This window comes from Carya illinoinensis, chromosome 6, assembly GCF_018687715.1.
Source record: "Carya illinoinensis cultivar Pawnee chromosome 6, C.illinoinensisPawnee_v1, whole genome shotgun sequence".
Taxonomy (NCBI): Eukaryota; Viridiplantae; Streptophyta; class Magnoliopsida; order Fagales; family Juglandaceae; genus Carya; species Carya illinoinensis.
In genome coordinates this window covers 28,304,509-28,319,216 of record NC_056757.1, presented here as the reverse complement: position 1 = coordinate 28,319,216, position 14,708 = coordinate 28,304,509, and the positions used below count along the sequence as shown (strand labels likewise).

Genomic DNA, 14,708 nt, shown 5'->3' with positions numbered 1-14,708 from the left:
TTCTGGGTTTATTATTTTGTGAAGCTGATGTTTATATCTCTTTCGCTTTTTCATTCTTTTGGTCTCTTTGTCTTTGTCTTTCTCTCGGTTTTCTCTCGGTTTGGTTGGATTTTTCTGGATTTGTGTTTGATTTTCGCTTGGTCTAGTTTGGGCTTGATTTTCTGGGTTTGGGTTTATAATCATTTACAGATTTATATGTTTATATCTCTTTCGCTTGTTCTGTTTTTGCTAGTGACTGGCATTTGGGTTTGGTGGTTAAAAACAGCATAGCAAATTTAGCAACGGATGTGGACAATTGTTTTGGAAATCCTTGTAATTTCTTTTTTCCTCTGCTGGGTTTGCTCTGGTTTTTGACAGTGTTCTCTTAAAATAATCTATGTCTCATAGTTCATGCTAGTATCATTCCTGTCAAGCCATGAATTTTTGAAGTTAAAGCTGGTTGATATCTCTGTTTTTCAATATTTTCAATAATTTTTGAAGTTCAATATGGTTGACTCTTTCCTTTTATTGTTAGTGGCGTAAGGCCCTTTGGAGTATCTTTACTGGTTGCTGGGTTTGATGACAATGGACCACAATTGTATCAGGTAATTTTTTACCAACATGCATTAAAATGTTGTCTAATGACTGGATGCAATTTTGAAGTATCATTTTGATGTCTATTTTATCATAAGGCTGATTTAGCTTGACTTTGGTTGTAGCTGGATTGCCAGTATTAATAAATACTTTTTTTTCACTTTTTTTTTTTTAAATTTAGATTGAAATAATTATAGTGTGTTTTCATTTTCTTCTCTAATCCTGCATTCTGGTAAGCTGGAATTGTGAAAATTTTCATTCAGGTTGTAGCAATAAACTTTAAAGAGAGAGTCTAATTGTGATGAATGTAAAGTCAATTATAAAGTAAATTATATCCTTTCTTCTTTTACTTTGGCATGTGAGAGTTCATTTTGGAAATATTAATTATTATTCAGTATTCTTCCTAGGTGGACCCATCAGGTTCATATTTCTCATGGAAAGCCTCAGCAATGGGAAAGAATGTCTCAAATGCAAAAACATTCCTAGAGAAGAGGTATTTGATTAGAATTTGGTTGCCGCTTTGTTTTTTCAACCGTTTTAAGTTTTTTTGTTTTGCATTGCTAGATAAAGGAGCAAATAATGGCAGTGCCTACCCAGGGCCTTGATACGTTCTGAAATCGAGAAATTTGATAAAGTACATCATCTAGAAACATAGCATTCCAGAATATAGAGATATCATGACCTGTACTATTTTGCTATTGGTCCATCTAGTGTGAGTATGGATACTCGCACTGGTGAATTGGTGTTTTTATCTGACACTCATTACACATTTTATTTCCTAAACACTCTTTGGATGTGCTGATCGCACTACTTCACCATGTTTTCTTTTCATATTCATTATTGCTAGAATAGGTGAAATAAGCTCCACATGGCAAAGCAAAATTTTGTGAAAGGTTGGCTGAAATCCAAACTTAGAGATGATCTTGTGAAGGCTTTTATCCAAATATATGAGTTTATAATCCACGGATTTAATTCTTGTTATGAGTTGGATCCTTTACAATGAAAAGAATTAATGTCGTTAGCAATACTTTTCTTTCTTTTCTGTTTTTTTTTTTTTTTGGATAAATTCGTTAGCAATACTTGAAACATTTATGAAGTTCCATTTCTATTGACTTGGATCTGTATTCTGCATTTTCTTGATATCTAATGTTGGATATTGTCCCTCAACTTTATTATATATCACCCCGTCCCCCAATTCAGTTCAGCATGAGCATTCTTTTAACTATTACTTGCTTATGAGGTTGACCATGTTTCTTTTTTCTGTTTAGGCATACTGATGATATGGAGCTTGATGATGCTGTGCATACATCTATCCTGACGCTGAAGGAGGGGTAAATAACTGTTCTTTTTATTATTTTCATGTGCAGTCTATGCCTCATCTGATTAGATTTTTGACCATTTTATTAATTACTTGTTGAGGCTTCCTCTTTAGATTATGTTATTTGTATCTGGTACTTTCTCATGCTACCTCCTTGATTTAGAGACTTGCTATTAATTTAGAGACTTGATATAGATTATGCTTGTGCAGTTGATGCTTGACTGTTATCCTCCATTGTGCAGCTTCCTCAATTCTATATTCAACTTTCAAGATGTGAAGAGCATTGTATTTTTTTTTTTTAAATAGTAGCAGCATTGTAATGTATTATTATTTATTTTGTTCTTTGTAATGGATTGTATTAGTTTAATTAGTTGTAATGTATTATTATTTATTTTGTTCTTTGTAATGGATTGTATTAGTTTTTAATTAGTTGTATTGTATTATTATTTATTTATGTTTTGCATTGAGATGTAAACAAAAATATTATCTATTTTTGCATTTTTATTTTTATATATTAGATTTTTTTTTTAAGTGCTATATATATTTTTTGGGGTTTTAAAGTCTGGAAAAAAAAAAAAAAAAAAAAAAAACCCGAATTAGACCCAAATATCCGGGTTTTAAGGCAAAAACTACAAAAAAACCGGATATAATCCGGATATCCGGATTAGACCCGGTTATCCGCCTGGATTGGAATCCGAGTCAATCCGGGCGGATAACCGTCCAGTTTTTAAAAGCCGGATCTAGATCCGGTTATAGCTGGATACCCGGATTCAGATTCCGGATCCGGATCTGGTTGAACACCCCTAGACTCTTAAGATTCCCAACAACTCCATTTCCATAGGGTCATTGATAGCCATCTCCTTCTTGCTAGTTGCAAATAGTAAATCTTCCTTATCATCTCTAAGGATAACACCAATACCCGATCTTTGTTGATCATGAAATATAACATCATCCACATTAAACTTTAGAGATCCAAGTGGAGGATGCAGTCATGTTCCTTTAAGAACTGCTTCTCCCCATTTTTAAAACCTGTTATGCTTTTGCCTTTACCATAAGAACCAGAAATAAATATAGATTTTTTTTATAAAAAAAAAAATTAACTAAAATAACTAATAAGACAATCGATATCTCATATATGGGAGCTAAATGTTACAAGTTCAGTAATAAGTCAGTGTATCGATACACAACTTGATATTTGATCCATTATGGTTATAGAAATACAATAAAAACATTAATTTTATAAAACGAGTAATACTACTCATCATTTCAATTCTCATCATCCCATGATATACGTATGGCATTAGATGATTAGAAATTATTTATTATATTTTACTTATAAACTTATCATCTAATGTCATATCATAAGATGATGAATAGATTTTTTCAAAATATTTATATTTTTTTAAGCTAACTTATAAGAATTCTTCAGAGATTAATAAATGTAACGATGCTTTGAAGTAGTATACTTCTTCAAATTTAATAGTCAGTCGGTCCAGGCCCATTGCATACACTTTCAAAACGAGTTTTAAAAATAAAAATTCGTCAGACTCAGACAAAACGAATCCATTTGACCCATTTGCATGGATCATTAATAAATCACTCTTACCTTTTACAAAAAGCTAGGTTTCTATAAGGTTTTATATATATATTTCAATCTAAATATTTTTAAATCTAAAAAGATATGCTTTTTTTAAAATCATTTAGTTATTTATCTATATATACAAGGAAAAAATTGATTGTAAGCGATTATGTGTATCAATATATCCATCCATCTAACGTAATTAATTGATAAAAAAGTCAGACTTTAATTAAAATAGTACGAATTTGAATTTTGAATATAAAGACAACAGTACTGATATGTAAATCGGTACATAAATTCGTTTGTATCTAACAAAACTCAATTGATAATGACTGATCTAAAGGCAACATTTCTTGACTGTACATATAAAATGTCGACAAAAAAATGCGATTTTCTCGTAATTATAGAGTTGAGAGAGGTTGCCAGAAAGGTGTTTAGTCTAGAAGGAAGGAACCTTAATTATCAGAACAGAACTGGGCCAAGACCATATGGCACCGTACCCCCCCCATCAAAATATATGCATGCAAAAAACCAAACAAGCTGGACTTGTATGCTCCATCCCCCCCTCCTCCTTCCTCCAACACACACCCGAAAACATCCAAAATTTCTTTGGTATTCCAAGCAATCCATTGTGTTGAGTCTGCATCGATCTTGAGGTCCACTCATGAACAGCTTTGCATGGCACAAGTAACAAGTTCGATCGAGACTTTCTTACTTACCCAAAAAACAAAAAACAAAAGAAAAAAAAAAGATTATCTTCATGCAGGTAGACCACATGAGTCTTAATTGCATGCTTGCTATGCGTTAATAAGTCTTAATGTGGGACATATATCCTAGAAAAACATACATATATACGTGATTCATTTGAATGGAGAGGAGGGTAGTACTTGCCGACTCTACCCCAAAAGCATGCATGGTGGCCCCAATTTTCTTAATTATATTATGCAATTATATTCCCGGCCTTCATGTGTCTCTTGCTTTGCATTAAAACTGATGATCTCCATCCATCCCCTAGCTAGCTCCACTTTCATCACCATCTTTCACAAGTCCTCCTCGATCTCTCAAGGACAGTAGTACTACTAAGATCTCTCCCTAGTTGTGACCTCTCTCCAGCCATGAAGAGCTCTCCCTTTTCAACCTCCACCTTAATCTTCCTCCGCCGGCCGTTTCTGGTTTTCCTTCTCCTCTTTGTTGTCGTGTCAGCCTCTCGCCGCCTCTCCAACCCGACGATATTATTTCCAGCTGCAGCCACTTCTTCAAGAAATTCTTTCCCTCATCCTCAATATACTTCTTGTGGTTCTCTTTCCCATGAAAAGACACGTTCTCTGTGCTTTCAACTTCAGAGAATCCACAAACTGCATGGATCATCCCTCCCACCACCAATATCGTCTGCGCAACCTAATGAGATTGACCCAAGATATGGTGTGGAAAAGAGACTAGTCCCCTCCGGACCCAATCCTCTTCACAACTAGTCTTACCAGGTCTGGAATTAAGCTGCAGTACGTACGTAATACTGTCAATATTATCTTCTTCTTAATTTCCTACGTTCATTTGTACCAAGCTGTCTAGCCATCGTACGCGCGTCCGCATATATATATATCTAGTATGACGAGTCTGCTAGCTGCGGAATCTCTTCGATCCCATTTCGTTGCATCTGATCTTTGTTATCTTTCATGATGTCTTTTTCCTGAGCACAAGTGATGAAAGAAGGTACTCGAATATGGCCGCCATTAATACTGCTGCGGAAGTCATGGGTAGAAATGATCAGTACTCGCTTCTTTTTGTTTTTTTATGTTTTTTCCTACAAGAAATTCCCTGGTCGGTCTGGCACAGGGGACCGACCGATGTTGCTATTTCCATGGCTGTTTTTGGATAAGTACTCTTGATCGAAGTGGGAAAAATTAAGAGGCAAAAACAAGCATGGAAATGGTCTACATGACTACATAGTACAAACCTCTTTTGTTGTGAATTTAATTTTAGGCTGCAGCTGGGGGATCAGCGGTTGAATTTCAAGAGAAACCCATGAGCTTCATTAAATTGGAGCTATATATATATAGCTGTCATGGAGATGGCCTGGCCAAATTCAACGGGTTTCACGCCTTTCCTCTGAGGGCAAAATGGACTTCTGGAAGTACGATACCTGTCCCCAATAACTATATATATATATATATATAAATCGTTGTACCATGTATAATGTTGACTCTATGAATTGTTTTATGTGTGAATTGGAGGCATTTTCCTGATCATGTATTTATCTATGTATGCTTGTGTGGTTCATAGATTGGTATAAATTGAATATATATATATGGAAAATGTTAGTATTTCCTTTAAGTTTGTTCCCTCATTTTTATCGCTAATGTATTTAATTTTTTTTTTAAAAAAAATTATTTACATACTGATTAAAGAAATAATTTTTAATGTATAAATATATTTTTATTTTTAAAAAATATTCAAATATGTTAAAATTAGCTAGTAATCACACCCAACGGACAAAGCTGGGTGGGCAGCACACTAGCACTGCCCAAAAGAATCAATATCACTGCATCTTATAACCTTAAAACCAGCAAGTTTTGGCGTCGAGAAACCTATGTACATAACGCTTTCTCTGAAATGTAGCCTAATGACTTGGTTTAATTAGGCTCGATCTCTAGCCTCAGTTAAAATGGAGACACAGGTGGAGCCACCGCTACTTTTCTATAACGTTCTTTCAAAAAAATAGAGTATAAAAAATTAGATAAAAGAAGTAAAAAATAAAAAGAGAAACATGAACACAATGGGGCGGATCCGGCCAACTCAGGTGCCCGCGAGCTACCCGGTATAAGGTGGTTTCGCCCACCCCCACACGAGCTGGCAACAGACAACATTAGGGGTACTTGTTCTACCAACCACGTTAAAGGCAGTTCTCTACCCTTCAAACAAAAAACCAACCACGCTAACCATTCTTATGGGAGCTGCCATTTTGCCCTCCACTTTGATCATGCTAGTAGGATCTAGTTAAAATTTGAAAATCTAAATTCAGATCTAATTTTGCTCCAATTCAAACAAAATATAACTGAAGTTAGATATATATATTTTTTTTTAATTTTTCAGTCAAAGTCAGAGGTGTCGGTGTCGCTGAGTCAACTCCGACTTTATTCTTCGACTCCAACTTTGTCCTCCAACTCTGGATCTGACTCTAATAGTGTACACATATTATTAAAAGAGTTTTGTTATATACAAGCACAGTCACGTACTAATCTGTGTACTAATATTGATTCATTCATACTTAAAATTTAAATTAACACTGTTTTCAATAAAATCGTCTTTTTGACCAATCACATCACATTGGTGTACAGATTAGTACACAATTGTGCTTGCAACTATATTTTTCCTTATTAAAATATGTATTTATCTATATATTTATCATATATTTTAGTATAATTATATTGTTATATAACTAGAATTTATATAATTAAATTTAATAATATACTAACATGAATTAATTATTATAAAATAATATACTTACACTATATATTTATCATATATACTAGTATAGTTATATTGTTATATAACTAGAACTTATATAGTTAAATTTAATAATATACTAGCATGAATTAATTATTATAAAATAATATACTTACACTATAATATAAATAAATTAATTATAATTTAGTATATATAAACATCATAGTCTTACTACCATATATAATCAAGTATAGAAATAAATTAGACACTAGTATTTAAAAAAGTTTAGTATAATAAATTAATAACACATATACTAATTTATTAAATTATAATGATACTAGAAAGTCTAGTATATAATTAAGTTAGATATGAGTATAATAACATGTAATGCTAATATATAATAATATATAATTAGACATTATACTATCAGTTTATTATAAAAATAAGTTATATTTTTTAGTATAAAATAAATTAACAGTGAATAATTTAGTTTTAATTTTTAATTTTTTAAAAAATATGAAATTTGAACTGAAATTTGAAAGTCTACAAAAATAAAATAGACTAAATATAAAGCTGAAAGTCCAAATTCAGATTAAGTTAAATTTAAGGAAATTTGACTCCGATTAAGTCGGTGCTTACCCCTCACCCATAGTGTAAAAGTGTGAATGTATTTTTAAAATATTAAGGTAAAAACGCACAATTTTGCACCAGCAGCAAAGTGGGAAAAACTAACATTTTCCTTGTGTATATAGACCTAAAAGATATATTCGAAAAAATCTTTTCCGTTATTTCGTTTGCTTTCTAGGTAACCAAACATGTCGGAAGAGGCTTTCTTCGATGCCGCGTGGGAAAGCTGGGAGTAAATTAATTAGCTGATATATGATGGTGGTCACTCTCAACTCGCGAGTAACCAACTACCGAAAACAGAGAGATCTCTTAGATTAATGTTCAGGCCTGTTATGCTCACAAACTCGGTCCTCATTTTTTGAGAGAGAGGTAGAATTCTCGGCGTCCCTTTTAATGGCGCGTTTACCTTTGCTTGCACTCTCTACGATTATCATTTCCGCTTCGCTACTCAACCTCGCTCTCTCGAAAACCCTCAAACGGGATGGTAACTCTCTGATTCCTCTCTATCTTGTTTCTTCTTCTTTTTCCTTCTTTTTTCGTTGTCGATCTTACCGAACCGAGTTTCACAATTGGGTTCAGTGAAAGCACTGAATGAAATCAAGGCGTCTCTGGGGTGGAGGGTGGTGTACGCGTGGGTGGGAGACGATCCTTGTGGAGACGGCGATCTACCGCCCTGGTCCGGGGTCACCTGCTCCACTCAAGGCGATTACAGAGTGGTCACTGAATTGTATGCTTCTCCTTTCTTGTTCTCATTGGATCGGGATTCAACGAATTTAGGATAATGAGGTTTATACGAGAGTACTGCTTTATTTTGCAGGGAGGTTTACGCGGTGTCGATTGTGGGGCCTTTTCCTACTGCTGTGACCAATCTGTTGGATCTCACTAGGCTGTAAGCTTCTTCTATGACTAATCTTATTGGAAATATATAAAATGTCATTTCGATAGCTTGGCTCCTTCAATTCAAAAGGGATTTATGTCCATTCCTTCATTCTATTTTGATTTATTTGGCCTTCAATCATACGTTCATGGATGGAATCCTCGTGATTTTTTCCTTCTCAAATCTTCTTATGTTCGTGGGCAGTTTGATGCTAAACCTCTAGGATGGAAATCAATATGCTTGTAGTGGGGATACCAATTTGGCATACATAATGTTATTGGACATGAACTTCTCCATAGTTATTGTTTTTAACATAAGCAACTGCGAGTAGTACCTGGAAGTTATAACCCCAAGGAGTTGGCCCAAGTGGTAAAGACCTTGGTCTTGGGATATCACTCCCTTCAAGGTCCAAGTTCAACACCTCATGGGTGCAAACAACCCTTTGGGGCCACACCCCCTAGTGAAAAGCCAGCGATTTAACGAGTCTGTGTGGGAAAACTTTCGAGAGTGCAATGCACGGGACCGGGGTTTACTCTGCAGGGGTGGGTCCAAAGCGCCCCGTCTTGGAAAGGTTCCCTAACATATTACAAAAAAAAAAAAAAAAAAAGTAACTGGAAGTTATTATTCAGTATAGTCAAAAGTCATCTTCCTCTTATAAAAATTTAAAGATGAGTTCATAACTTGTTTGTTTCTTCGAAGGTTTATGATAACATGATCATATCCACATGACAGGGATCTCCACAATAACAAGTTGACAGGACCAATTCCTCCTCAGATCGGACGGTTGAAGCGGCTCAAAATACTGTACCGTCCTTTACTACTACTTCGATCGTAATTAGTGTGTTTAATAATGTTAGTGATATTTTTAACGTATGCACATATTATTTGGATCTTTTTATTCCCTCTTTAATTTCATAGTTAGACTTGCAATTTTATTCAATATTCCTTGGGTGCTTGATAGAGTGGCCATCTATCTCTAAAGACATACAAATTCATTCTAAGCAGTTACAGTTGTTAGTTTGTGCCTTTGTTGAGAACATGCCATCGTATAAGCCTTATCGTATGTAGTTCAAATGTTGAAAGCTTTACTTTATCGTTTTGATCTTTTAGTTCTAATTTGAATTTTTATTTTTCTTAGTAATCTGAGGTGGAATAAACTGCAAGATGCCATACCTCCTGAAATTGGTGAATTGAGGAGTCTAACTCATCTGTGAGTAACTTTAACTTCTCTGACCATAAAACTATGTTTTTGGAGACTGTTCATATGATTCATACTAAATTACTAATTAGAATTAAGTGTCATTTCTTGAAATTCATGCAGATATTTAAGCTTCAATAACTTCAAAGGTGAAATTCCTAGGGAGCTTGCAAACCTTCCAGAGCTTCGCTATCTCTATCTGCAGGTTAATCGTTTGATTGGACGAATTCCTCCAGAATTGGGAACTCTACAAAATCTTCGGCACCTGTAACAATCTATATGCTCTTCGGCATCTTGATGTAGGGCATGCCTTTCCATCACACTTCTAACATGGTCATTGTGATTTTACATGTTCTTAGGGATGTTGGCAACAATCATCTTGTGGGTACTATAAGGGAACTCATACGCATTGAGGGGTGCTTTCCAGCTCTTCGCAACCTGTAAGCTTGGAGAACTTAGAGTCATTTTATTGATATTTTGAGACTGTGGACTACAGTGTAGTGATAAGTTTCTGTATTCCGTATGTAAATCTAATATGCAGATATCTAAATAATAATTATTTAACGGGAGGAATACCTGCACAGCTTTCAAACTTGTCCGACTTGGAAATCTTGTAAGTATTACTTTTCTGTCCTCTCTCTCTCTCTCTCTCTCTCTTCAATTGTTGACATGAAAATGGCTTATTCCTGTACACTCTATTATCTTAAGATATCTTTCTGGTCCCTACTGTTGACTGAATTACCATTCACAGGTACCTCTCCTACAATAAAATGTCTGGAGTAATACCATCAGGACTCGCTCATATTCCTAAACTGACTTACTTGTGAGTTCTTTTTCAGAATGTTTGTTGCTAATCCCAGTTGCGTTTGACTAGCTAGTGTAATGGTTTGCTAAGTGGGATGAGACACAAATTCTCATCTTATCTCATATCATCATTATAACTTTTTCACATTCCCACACAAAATATAATAAACAATTCAAGTTTTTCAAATCCCAATTCAACTTTTTCAAATTTCAAAACAATAATAATATTAAAAATTAATATTTAAACTTTCATCTAAAACTAAAATTTCTCATCTCAATTCTCATCTAAAAACTTTCATCTACGTTTATTTGAATCTTTCAATTTTACATAATTACCCTCAAAGTTGTGAAAAAGTTATAAGTGTATCATTACTCTTTTTTTCCTTTACTGTTGTGGAAAATGTAGATTCATTTTGGAGAAGTTCACGGCTTGTCTTAGCTGCACAACAAAACTTGCATCTCTGTGCAGGCATTCATATTTTAGTTGAAATCTCATGAAATGCATTTTCTTTTTTCTGTTTTCTGAAGTTGCTGGATATATGCATCATTGCACTATATTGTCATTGTTTGTGGAGGAAATTGTCGTGGTATAGTCTGTGAAAGATTCCTTGGACTCAATTTCAGGTACTTGGATCACAACCAATTTACGGGGAGAATTCCTGATGCTTTCTATAAACACCCATTCTTGAAAGAAATGTGAGTTTTTTTTTTTCTAATGCTCAATCTTTGAAAGACACCAATCCTGAGTTCAAGCATGGAATCGAGTAAGTTCATGTTAATTTAATGTTTTTATAGGTACATTGAAGGAAATGCATTCCGCCCAGGCGTAAACCCAATAGGTTTTCACAAAGTCCTTGAGGTTTCTGACATTGAGTTCATCGTTTAGTTAAGGCAACAACTTATTCTTTACTAAGATTAGATACCGTATATGTATTGCCTGAATGAAAGGTCCATTTAATTCTCTGATTGAAATGGGAAATTTAATTTTTGCTCATCCATGATTGTGCTATTAATGAATTTTGGCTAGAAGTTTATTATTTGATGGGTACTATGTTTTGACGCTGTAAATAATTCCACACCTTCAACACTTAAAAAAGCCTATTTGGATACTTAGAATATCTTAGTAGGACGATGCTACTATGCTAAATGCCGGGCGTGCCGCCCTTTGTAATTTTTTTTTTTTTTCATTTCACATTTTTTCAATATATTTAAACATTTTTAAAAAAATTAAAAAAAAAAAACAAATACACTTAAAATCACTTCCTTAATCATTAAATAAAAAAAATTAGAAAAAAAAATGTTGTGACCAGCGGTCACTTTGAGGGGACAAATGGAAGGGAGTATACAAGCATTTTCCATCTTAGTATATCTGTAAATAGTAGTAAAATAGTTTAAGTTAAAATATTTTATTAGCTATTAGGTTTTAAGAAATAAAAAGAAAAAATTGAATAAAAATATTATAAAGTTAAAATTAGGAATATCTGCCCATTTTCAAATTGTTCCATGAGGATATATAGTTATTTACTTAACCCCAAGGGGTTGGCCCAAGTGGTGAAGGCCTTGGTCTTGGGGTCTCATTCCCTTCAAGGTCTAAGGTTCAACACCTCATGGGTGCAAACAATCCTTTGGGGCCACACCCCCTGGTGAAAAGCCAGCGATTTAACCAGTTCCGTGTAGGGAAACTTCCGAGGGTGCGGTGCACGGGACCGAGGTTTATTCTACAGGGGTGGGTCCAAAGGGCCCTGCCTTGGAGAGGTTCCCCGACATCAAAAAAAAAAATATATATATATATAGTTATTTACTTGTCAAAAGGGATAAACTTACGTAGAGATGGAGTGAAAATTGTTTCATTGGTGCTGATTATAGCAGCACTCATGAGTGTAAGTGTTGTGTAATTTTCTTAAAAAAATAAATAAATACGAGACTTATATAAAAAATAAATAAATAAATAAAAATTAATTTTTTAATAGTAGATTATACTTTTCTTTTAAAAAAATTATATGATACTTACACACTCGACAACTGCATCTCATATTATTTTATTTAAAATTCCACCGCTGCAACAGTACTGATATGCAAATCCGTACACGAAATATCCCAAGAAAAACATTTTACATGGGCACCCTCTTTTGTTTTATTTTGTTCTTTCCTATTACCACACAACAGTAAATATTTAGCTCTTTGGTATGAATATTATGCCGTTCAATTTACATATGTTTATGCACTGCAAAAAGGGTACCTTAATTAAATTTCTAGCATGCAGCGTTAGTTTTAAAAGTTTTAAATATTAAATTAATTTCTTATTGTTTAGCTTTTTAGATAGATTAATCCGTAGACTTTAATTGTAAACATTTTACACCATGTATTTTCAATTTTGATAATCAATTTGGATTGAGAAACACTCTCAATCCATCTCATCTCATTATTACAATTTTCTCAGATTTTAACATAAAATATAATAAATAATTAAACTAACTTTTTTAAATTTTAAAATAATAATAATATTATTAAAAAAATAATATTTTATTCAACTTTTATCTCATCTCAACTCACTGACTAAACCTAACCTTAATCTGTTAGTTATTCTCCCTCTTCTTACTAACTAAGCTCATGCCACGTCAGCACAGATACCACATTAGCACCAATGAGTTGTTGATGCATACCAAATTTGGTGTTTTTATTATTTTTATATTTTTTGACATGTGGCATTTGATGCTAATATTTTTAACGGTTTACTGATAAAAATTTAACAAAATGATAGATTTGATCGAAGTTGAAATTAAATAGAAGAAAATCTCGATATTATAATTTAAAAATAATTTTTCCAATAAGTAATATGCAAGAATTATATTAATATTTTATCATATAAAAGAGCAAGAATGATTGAATCTCTTTACCTTTTCTAAAAGCGACTCAAAGACCTATACACCGCACTATTTATATGGCATAATTTGATTTATAAGATTTAAATTTTAAAATTTATCTTTAAAATCAAATTATATTATATAAATAATATGTGATTATAAAAATCAACTCGTTTGGATTTAGAATTATATCAAGAAGTGTTTCATCTCATTTCATCTCATCGTTATATTTTTTCTAAATTCTCACATAAAATATAAAAAACAGTTTAACTTTTTCAAATCTCAAAAAAATAATAATATTAAAAAATAATATTCTAATAATATTTTATTTAAATTTTAATTTTAATATAAAATTATTTTTTTTATCTTTAAATCCAAACGAGCCTAAATAGAGTTATTCTTTCTAAATATATGGGGAAAACGGGGAATTATCTTAATATATAATTTTGTTAACGTCTTAATAGGCAGCTTTCATAGCTCAGTTGGTTAGAGCACCCGTTTAGTAAGCGGGAGGTCTTGAGTTCGACTCTCAATGAAAGCAAATGATTTCAGATGTGTATTCTTCCTTATTTTAATGCTGTTTTTATTATGTTCAGAGGTTCTTTCAACTGTATTTCTGTAACTAATTAGGTGTGGATTTTGAATGCCATCTTTAGTGGTTCGAGTGTCGAAGAACGACAAGACTTGTTTGGATCCCGGAAGATGGAGAACTAAAGCTGTCTTAAAACTGTTTTTTATTTTTTATTTTTAGTTATTATTATGCATTAAAAAAAAAAGACAGTACAAGATCGACTCATATGAAGCTAGTAAGTAAAAATTTCAAGTTATCAGACTAAGTGTTTGATCAATACATTTAAGAGTTTTGTCACATAATTTCATACAACTTCAAATATTATTTATGCGGATCTTAAAAATCACAACATGTCCTTAAATGGGTGAACCGAACATCCAAGATTGAATACACAGAATATTATATATTATTTGGCTTAAAATTATTCTTCTCATCAGTCTTTTAACCCATTTTACACCCCACATCTTACGTGACAGTTAGACTCAATCACTAATAAAAAGAGTATAAGTGGGAGGAGGAAGAAAATGAGAGAGACAGCAAGTATAATGGTTTTGAGGGAGAGAGAGAGGTCGAAAAGAGACAACTTGAAAGTGAGAGAGAGAGGGGGGGTATGATAAGAGTGAGCTTTAGGGGAGAGAGAGAGAGAGAGAGAGAGAGAGAGAGAGAGAGGAGTTATGATAAGAGAGAGCTTTAGGAGAGAGAGAGAGGGTTTGATGAGAGACAGTTTTAGAAAAGAAAGGTCGAAGAGAGAGAGATTGAGGAGAGAGAGGTAAATGAGATACGGGTTCAGTGATGATGGATCTGACATTAAAAAATATTAAAAATGTGGGATGTGGGAATGAATAGTAACTAA

The 14,708-nt window shown here is 33.2% G+C and overlaps 1 protein-coding gene, 1 long non-coding RNA gene and 1 other non-coding gene across 3 annotated transcripts; all 3 read left to right on the top strand.

Moving 5' to 3' along the window:
• Positions 1 to 451: 451 nt before the first annotated feature.
• LOC122312473 lies at positions 452 to 1,904 on the top strand. Its single transcript, XR_006243190.1, has 3 exons — positions 452 to 584; positions 981 to 1,066; positions 1,842 to 1,904. It is a non-coding gene; the product is annotated as an uncharacterized LOC122312473 (long non-coding RNA).
• A 5,774-nt stretch (positions 1,905 to 7,678) lies between these two features.
• Positions 7,679 to 11,414, top strand: LOC122312481 (probable leucine-rich repeat receptor-like protein kinase At1g35710). The gene is made up of 11 exons (XM_043127102.1): positions 7,679 to 8,025; positions 8,121 to 8,268; positions 8,359 to 8,430; positions 9,151 to 9,222; positions 9,557 to 9,628; positions 9,740 to 9,883; positions 9,976 to 10,056; positions 10,158 to 10,229; positions 10,368 to 10,439; positions 11,045 to 11,116; positions 11,216 to 11,414. Exons 1-11 carry the CDS (start codon positions 7,935 to 7,937, stop codon positions 11,304 to 11,306), a joined length of 987 nt encoding a protein of 328 aa, XP_042983036.1. The 5' UTR covers positions 7,679 to 7,934; the 3' UTR covers positions 11,307 to 11,414.
• Positions 11,415 to 13,751: 2,337 nt separating this feature from the next.
• TRNAT-AGU lies at positions 13,752 to 13,825 on the top strand. Its single transcript has one exon. It is a non-coding gene; the product is annotated as a tRNA-Thr (tRNA).
• Positions 13,826 to 14,708: the final 883 nt, after the last annotated feature.